General features: G+C 37.6%; 1 protein-coding gene across 1 annotated transcript; it reads right to left on the bottom strand.

Annotated features, from left to right (window-relative positions):
- Positions 1-502: 502 nt before the first annotated feature.
- Positions 503-9,022, bottom strand: LOC139711290 (acyl-coenzyme A thioesterase 1-like). The gene is made up of 8 exons (XM_071623198.1): positions 8,749-9,022; positions 7,690-7,904; positions 5,152-5,313; positions 4,157-4,374; positions 3,707-3,821; positions 2,044-2,125; positions 1,324-1,518; positions 503-651 (listed from the first exon to the last, which is right to left on the bottom strand). Exons 1-8 carry the CDS (start codon positions 9,020-9,022, stop codon positions 503-505), a joined length of 1,410 nt encoding a protein of 469 aa, XP_071479299.1.
- Between the last annotated feature and the right edge of the window lie 611 nt (positions 9,023-9,633).

Genomic DNA, 9,633 nt, shown 5'->3' on the forward strand with positions numbered 1-9,633 from the left:
GAAAGGTTTGTGTCTCAATTGCGTGCACATCAATCTTATTCCCACAGGAAAGGTGAATGATCTTCTTTTCTTTTTAATCCTTCAACACCTTCATTAAGTTTAATAATTTGAATTTGTCTCCCTCCGACAAATCTATTCTCTGGCAGGAAAATAGCCTCCAACGAGATTGTGCTGGGACAGTTGTGAATAATTCACACCGTAAAATCTTATCAAATTATATCTCTTTTTCTTTTTTTTTTCTTTTTACGAACTTAAGAGTTTCACTGCTTGCAGCAGGGTTCGACGTTTCTTGTAAAATACTATTTTGTTGAGAGTTGCTGTAGTATTGAGCGAAAAAAAAAATTTTATCTTCGACACCATTGGAATCCGAGTTCAATGGCAAGAAAACTTTAAGAGGTTTTAAGACAGTCACCACCAGTCGGGGCCATTGACTCAATCTTGAGTCCCTTGAGTAGAAAACGCAGACAGCAGAGATGATGACTCCAAACCTAAGCCTCACATTTCAGTCAGAATTACTGGACAGCCAGTCACGTCTCAAAGGCTCTACAGGACCAAGATGCTTTCTGAAGAAGTCCAACATCTTCTGCCATGCCTTAACTTGCGCCTCTGCATGCAGCTTCGGCTGTCCGCCCCAGCGGGCGTAGAGGGCGGCTGTTGGTTAAAGAGAAATGAGCACTGATTTTGACTTTTGATGCATCCCTCATAAAGTGAATTCAGTACGTCATGAGAAAACTATCATAAAAAACACAGCGCTAAATAGTCGAAGAACATGATTTTCTTAGGTTTTAATTCTTTAAATGTTAACATAGCACTAGTTCAAACAATTACATTATTTTCAAACAAATTATTAAGAAATCAAAGATTTACACTAGATCATAGACTTGCTGTCTCTACCACTCTCAGCAACGTACTGCTTCTGTTTACAGAGCAGTTCGGTCTTTATACGGACCTAAGGTTGGCGGTAATAATAATGACATGTTAACACCACATTCAGGAAAAGAAGTTGAAATTAAAATGTATAATTAACCGACCAAAAAATAGAGAGAAACTATATTTTGCAATATTTTGAAACTACAACTGAAGTTAGAATGCAGTGAGACATTAAGTTAAGGAGATGATTTCAACACCAATCCTTTTCGTATCCAGGCTATCATATTCAGTAGGTATTTCAGGGAATATTTACTGTTGATTTTCTGAATACAACCGGGATAATATAAATACACGTGAGTTAGATAAATACATACAGGCCTCTCCATGAATGTAAACTTTGTCTAATCTAAAACTACGGCAACAACAAAAATGCCCGAATTTTGTGTGGCCTACCGTCCAACATATCAGGAACGTACATCGGTGATTCCGTACCGAGAGGGAGGTAGGGGGAGAGCAGGAGGTGACCAGCACCGGGAAGATGGACGAAGTCTACAAGATGACCGTTCCCAGCTTGTCTCATCCGCTCTGCCGCCTTTTGGATATGAAAGAAGCAGGTGATTGCTTGAGTTCTGTTGGCACTGGGCATTGCTGGAGGTCGCCATCCACAATAAAGCTTCATAAACTTCTTAGACTATTTTACAGATTGCAGTCGTTTTTAGATTACGTCAGTTGTGGTTGGTAGTGCATATATTTGTATATCATTGTCAAATTGCAGAGAGGATGAGTCAGGAGAGTAGACCTCCAAGATGAAGTTTGCAATACAATTTTGTAATTAGATTAACCATCATAGTCATCAAATACTTATTTCTTACGTTTCAAACAATTTAAAGCTTAGAGTAAAGATTATGAAAAGAGATGATTGCTTACATGCAAAGGAAACACAATTAACTGACATAGTCATTAAAGTATAACTCAAGCATAGAAAACCGCGAGTTTATTCGAGGAATCGCATCGTCCATAATCATTGGAACCTTTTCAACAGTAATTCGTATACAGCCAATTATCATTCAAAGCATGGAACCATAATGCTTTAGGGCATAGCCAGCACACCAGTTTATAACTAGTTGTGCGATTTCCTTAAATATCTAGTGGACTCATAAACGATGTACTCACCCTGATCATACATTTTTTCCGTTGGTCCAAGCTGATCATCGCCGCAGACAAGGAAAAGGGTTGGTACCGTTAGATTCTCCACCTAACACATAAAGACAGGTGATTTGGTTAAAGTCTTCTTTCTCTACACTTTCAGGATTTGGTTTGGGTTTTAATTCTTTTGTCTTGTTTGTTTGTTTGTTCTTTTTTTCTTTGTTTGTTTGTGTGTTTGTGTGTTTGTTTGTTTGTTTTACTTCATCAAATGCCGGCATGATTATAGCCTTTACTTGATTGGGAAATATTAATACTATTTTGCTTTGGCTCATAGAATTTCCTTGGCACGTGCCATAGTAGGTGCTTTTCAAGTTTCAAGTTTTTTTTTTCAATTTCCTTGTCCTCCCATTTTCCTTCTGTTCAAAAGGTTTGTCCAAAATAATTTAGTTTGAGGATGACAACATAAACGCTACATTGTTGGTGGATCATATAAATTACATTGTATGTCAACGGAGCAAAACTTTCGGAGCATTTGTCCCGAAACATATATGTCGCAATTTGCAGTGAAATATTGTCGGCGCAGCGTTTTGAACTCCATCCGAGATCATCAACACCATTAATTTAAAGAACGCTAATTTGTTGTATACACACACAAATTGGCAGTACTCTCTTCCACTTTGCTCTGCCCCCCCCCCCCCACCTCTCTCTCTCTCTCTCTCTCTCTCTTGTTATTTATTATGCGTATTATATATTAATTGCATATACACATACGTATAATAGCGCTTATTCATTAAAGGTACTGTTTACCTTTGGGAGCAGTAATTAAAAAAAAATGTCAAAATATCACATTTGATGCATATTGTAGGTCTGTTGTATCACAAAACAACCTGTCATGTATTTTTTTTTTTTTGCAATACAGCCTAAAATATAAGGACATAACAGTATTTTTCTCATTAAACCTTAACTGTAGACGGTTTAGTCTGGAAGCATTTTTATTATAACTATTGTTCACATTTTGTGTATTTAACAACACTAAACATCGATTGTACGGATTCAAATTTTTACAGTGGTTGTTTCTTATGCCTAACTCACATTCTAGAACTATTTTAAAGCACTAATGCTGAGTTTTTGTTTCTTCTGCAAATGGTGAATTATGCCTTTAAGTTCTTTCAGTAATTTGTGTTATAAATTGGCTTTAGAATCTCTGCAATCTGATTGGTCAATTGTCATGCATTGATTTTTACTGATCCACAATGAGCCATGCGTCCGGTAAAATCCGGACGCATGGCTCAAGTCTTGTACAGTGTTGTCAGCGGTTGTAGGTGTACCGGACGCATGATGGGGAAAATGGTTGTAGTTCATAAATTTACGGGGCCATTTTATAACATAACTGATGCACAGGCCTATCTCGTTTAACTCTGGAACAGTCTAAAACCCACTTTGCTGCACTCGTGGGTTTAAACAGTTTCGCGCATCCAATTCTCACCGATCCACTCTGCCCTGTGCATCATTGTATACTGTCCATTCTACCTTACTATACGTGAGCCTATCGACATGCACTTCCAAGGCAGTCTCTATAGTTCACTTCCCGTGGATGAACTTGAGGATTCATTGATAGCTATCAAAATGATTGAAATTATGGTCATTTACTGAGAACAATGAGCGGCATCAAAATATGTATGTCCCTTACTGGGGTCACGTAGTCTTCATGATTTGCCGCGTCAAATATATGGCGATCGAAGTCAGTCTTTACCCACAGTGTGCCATCCTCGCCCGGCATGACATCAGTATACCTGTTTTCTTTTCTTGGTCAGAAAAAATATAACAGAGAATTGAAAATCTATAATATAATGCATTATGTACACATATATTTTAGTACATTATACTTATGCCACAAAAAAAGTGTCAATCATCAATCATTGCGTCAAGCTCAGGGCCACGGAGCGGTTTTACCCCCCCCCCCCCACTTTTTTTCTTTCTCTTTTTCTTACTTAAAGGTAGAGGCAAAATCGCACAATCGAGCTACGTCCCGCTGCATGTTAGTACCTCCATTACGTTGGCAATGTATTACAATGAAAATGTTTGGTGCAAAATGTGGCGATGTTATAGATCCATGAAGACAATTCAAACAACATCTTACGTCAAAGGTGCGGGATGGATTAAGGAACCGTCCGGTGCCTGAATCCCCAAGTAATAAAAGAGAGCATCACTGCATCTTTGCAGCGACATGCAGCGCACTGGGAACTCTGCAAGCCTTGATATTGCGTTGAGCGCCAGTGTGCCGCCCGAGCACCCAGCGCTGATACCAATCCTCGTGTCATCAATACGGGGATGCCTCCGGGCGAATTCGACAATGTCCTGAGTATTTGAAACAAGCCTGACATACATTAGACAATTCAAACTTGCACATGTAAATGACTAATGTCAAAATTTAACGTGATGTACGTTATTCATGCCGACCGTTTGCCAAAAAGCAGGGGAAGATGATATAATGAGGAATCTGATATAGGCAAATGAACGATCTCACTATGAAAGAAATTTTATCTTGAAAAAATTCTCAATACATAGGCAAGTGAACGATCTCACCATGAAACAAATTCTATCTTGAAAAATTTCTCATTACCTTTTTTGTGCGTTCACATGCATCACTTTGTACAACAAATTATTTCGCCACCAAATAATAGATTATAATGACGGTTACGATTGTTGTGATAACTATTTTATGTGGTAATGTCAATATTGCATTGGATAATACATTCAAATTCAAAATCAAATTGTTCATTATTATCTTTTATGTATCCCTTGTTAATTCATTCGACATTTTGCTGTCCTTTCAGAAATTCTTTAATGCAATATTGGAAATAGATGTAGCTTTTTTATCAAAAGTGTAAAACTCGCTTACATAAAACTGACATTTCTTCTCGGTATTCCTTCTAATTTTTCCTTTTGCCGGTAGTGAAGTAAATCACGTACATTGGTGTAATGACTGGCGATATGTAGACGCAGCCGGTATCATCTAGTCATGACTCGCAAGAAAAAATATGCTTCATAACTTTCGTTCATTTCATTGAACACATATTACCGCGTAACCTGATAAATTAACAAAACGAGATGCGGGAATTTGCCAGGACTTACATAAAATAGCTGGCAGTCCAAGTACGCATTTTGTCCTTTTGGTGCACCTGTCAGGAGATCTTCTCCAATAGCACTGAAGTACTTGAAATCAAAGACGGCAAAACCGTGGGAGGCCAGAAGCTGAGGCCTGTCCTGAGCAGTTCTAGGGCCCAGTGAGGCCATCTCAATGATCAAGGGCAGTTGTGAGGAGACGTCTGTTTCATAGTTTATCACCAGATAAAGAAAACTGCAAATAAAACAATTTGATCCTGCATCGAAAAATGCACCTGCGAGTCCTTAAAAAAGAAATCCACCCCCCCCCCGAAAAAACAAAATCAAGTCATAAGAAAGAGAAACACTCCCTGCAGAACAGAGCAAAAATGATCGAAATCACATAAGAAATAAGGAAGTTATATGTGACACTGCACCTCAAAACAAACAAACAGTCGCCTGACATGCATTTTTAGTTATGACCATATTCTGAAAGAGCAGACTTTAAGCTTTAAAATGATGTATAACTCAAATCAAATGGACTCTCCTAACCTATCTAAATATTGGAAATAAAGCACAAACTCAGAAAAAGTGTGAACTGAGAAAAGAGGCTCTGAAGTACAGTGTCTATTCAAGCGCTTAATCTTTACCAAACCGTGCTGGCTGTGCGATGAATGGGACAAAAAACAGGAAGTAAACCGCCAGAGTAACAACAATGAAGGGATTATCAGATTAAACTGAAATTAAGCATGCCTCATTAACACATTCTGCCCATAATTAATGCCAACTTTAAAAGCAGTAGCACTATCTTTTCAAAAGTTATCAGAGTTGAAAGTGAAGAGTGTGGACAAGGTTTTTTCAGAAATGAAAAAGGGATTCTGAAGACACACCTAATCACACTATTCTATCAAAAATGTTCGAGATAAACTGCTAAAAAAAACACACTTTCCTGCCCGTTTTATGATACCAAATTTTAGCATAATGTAAAAGAAGACCCGCTCTTTCAGAAAATATGAAAAAGTCAAGTTCGGCTAGGTTGACCCATTTCACTTGTTTTCAGTCCTCACGCAAAATCAGTGTGTGCGACTTTATGTTCGTTTTGAGGTGCACGGTCACATATGACGTCCTAGAATAATTTTTCGGAAGACACTTCTTGATCAGTCGTTAAGAATATCAAAATCAGCCATTTGACCGTGTCATGTTCTCACAATTTCTTATTCATTTCATAATAGAAATGACAAAAATCATATATTGTTTCGGCTGTATAAATCTATACTTACCTTTAAACCACCTAAAATAAAAAATGATATACATATGTCCTGGTATGGTAATATGTTCTTACTTGCATTGCACATTCAAACATTCATAAGGACTGGTCAAGAAATGTTTCTGACAATATCTATGTGAAATTTCAAAATTTGATATCGTTCTTACTACGTATCTGAATTTTGTCATTTTTGTATCGCTCTGTAGAAAATGTCACATCTCTTTCTATTGAAGTTTATTTCTGGGGTGGATTTCCACTTTAATATGCTAAATCAGACGAGGATCCAGGAATTTCACTAATGAGGGTGGGTTATGGAGGAGGGTGTTTCGCCTCCTATGATAGGGATATATATATATATGCATTGATTATTGTGCGATTTCATGCATACTTTCATTGATATTTTAACTCATTATAAGTCTGGAAATTATTATTGTTTTACTCGAAGAATGTGAAATATGATTGATGCAGAATATGAAATCATAATAAGTCTCATGCGCTCAATAAGTTATTTATGATACTGATGATAACATAATCATTGATATTATTATCATCATTATTACTATTATTATTACTGTCATTATCTATATCATCATCATCACCTTCAAATTCTTGAGCCTGTGCTGGTAATCAGGGTTAAGAAAATAAAAGTTTTGCTAACTTCGAGTATAGGGTACGAATAAAGAGTATTATTCAATTTGAAAAACTCGCGCAAAGAAACTCGGAGTAAAGTCTGCAAATATTTATGCATAAATAGCAAACATTGGAATTTGATACATATTCAGTGCTTCTTACAAATTAAACAGTGGATTTTTGTGGGCGACATATTTTGAAGCACTACAATGCGAAAGGCGTTCTTTTGTATACAATACAAATACAGTTTAGCCTTCGCGCTTGTTGCCCACGCTGTATAGATTACAAGACTGCGTGGTAGGATAGCGTACTGTTAAGCACAAAAATTTAATTGGGAAGGCGACTTTAAGTCTTAAAAAGAATCGGACCCTTCCTATATTTCTGGAAATGTACAAGCTGTAACATGACGGTCCATGATCATTCCAAGTTAGATGTTCTTCATTGCAAACGCTTACAAATTTGATACAACCTTGACTTCCTTCAAGAGTATTACATGCAACATCATGTGTCTGGGTATTTGTAATGAATTGAATATCCATCTTGGATGATGATAAAGTAATAATGATAACGTCGTATTCACCTGTTTTATCTGGTAGATAAAGGGTTCCTTGGAACGATTCGCAATTAACGTTGTTCGCTTCCATATACGGTGCGATAAAAAGCCTTATTACGGTTTCAGAGGCGAGAATTTCATCGGGGTCTTGGTCGGCGTTGGGCACATTTCCGTTGCACAGATCGATATTGTACACCCAGTGGTGAATGTCTGGATCGGTTTTGGCTAGTCTAGTCTTCTTTTTGGCGGATTCTGCATCAGGCATTACGCCCCACAGCAGTCCCATAGGGTGTAGTCCTGAATAGGTTCCTCCCAGGGATGGTTGTTCACTCACTGATAAGAAACAAAAGCATATAGAGTTCTTGTGGTTCATATCACTTTACACAGAGACGCAAATTGGGATAATGAGATATTACAGCAGTGTATATATCATACATGTTTGTTAGACAAATGACATTTTAATTCACACGCAAATTAGAATACATGCATACAGTTTGAAAAATCCATGTTGACCTGATTTGATGATAAAATCACAAAGCTAAGCAAAAAAAAAAAAATAATGAATCATGATAGATCGACAGATAAAGAATGAAAGTTGTTGTTTTTGTTTTTGTTCTTTTTTTTGGGGGGGCGTTATGAAATAAAATTAGATCAACACTGAGGAGGATATCAGGGAGTTTGTTCACAAGCATCACACTCACACTGGCAATTATATCTATCACATGACAATTAGACCTAGCATTATAATGTCGAATGTGGATTTTTTTTTTATATCTTTGATACCAACAGAAAAGATATAAGACTGACAGTGGTATAAGAAAGAGTACATTTCACGTCCAAACATATATACAGAATAAAACACACGGACATGATTATAGTTCATACCAATAATCTGAGTGAATTATTACGCCTGATGCAGCTGACACGCTTGATACCCTTTTGGAATGAGCATGGACCATGGAATGAGTGATCCAATACATCTGCATTTTTTTTGTGTGTGAAATTTCATTGTAGGCCTACATGGACCACCATAGCATTTGATTGACTGCATGATATGATAAGTCACAAATTATTGTGAAGTGAAACGACCTAGTGTACAAGATGCGTTTTTCATAATGCATCATCATGAATTTTTAGTCTGGTAGAAGTTACCTCAAGGGCTTTCCGTCGGGCTCACCTCTCACACGCCCAAGGCTATCAGCTTCGTATGTAGCGTGCGCTTGAAAAGAGTATTTTCCGCATTCGGACTTGACGCTAGATCGCAGGACTACCAGTTGACCAGGTTCCAAGCCACTTGCTCCAATGGTCACTTGCTCCTCAGCCATCCCTACCTGTGGATGAACTTTAATTGCTGGTCTGGAATGGAATAGCTTTAAGCCATTGAATCTAGGGAACATGAGCAGGCTGTGGGTCCTCCTCGCAAACGCCTGCCCAATCCCTGTAAGAGCCATGCTTGGAGGCAACTCCGTTTGTTAGAATACCAAAATCAGTATCAAAGTCAGAACAGTCGTGTATTGTAAACTCTCCTATATCACATCACTGGGGGAAAAGAAAGGAGCATTCATGCTGACTGCGCACCGATTTTTTGTTTTGTTTGTTTGTTTGTTTGTTTGTTTGCCTTTTTGCCTTATGCAAATGAATGATTTTATCAACATAATTAATTGACAAAGACCTTTTGATAAAATCTGTCTGGCGACCAGAGGCCGAATTGCACAGATATAAAGGAACTACACACTCACAATAAAGGCATGGCATGACATAGATATGTCTATAAAAACATTAAAACTTAATACAAAGTAGTAATTTTTTGAGAAAAATAGCTAGTGTAATGCTTAAAAATACTTGGCATACTACAGCTTCATACTGACAAATGGCATAAAGCCAAGATCAGAGCTCATGTCATTCTCAAACCTATAGCGAAAAGGATAAGGGTTTCGGGTCAGAGCATCACCAAAAACATGTTACAGCTCTGTTACGAAAAATTCGCCAATTATATGACATGATGTGAGCAGGTACCGCATACGCCTACCTTTCTGTGACGTCATTACGTGATCGCATTGTT

Source organism: Diadema antillarum, unplaced genomic scaffold (assembly GCF_040938485.1).
Source record: "Diadema antillarum isolate AM-2024a unplaced genomic scaffold, OU_Dant_1.0 scf00000040, whole genome shotgun sequence".
Taxonomy (NCBI): Eukaryota; Metazoa; Echinodermata; class Echinoidea; order Diadematoida; family Diadematidae; genus Diadema; species Diadema antillarum.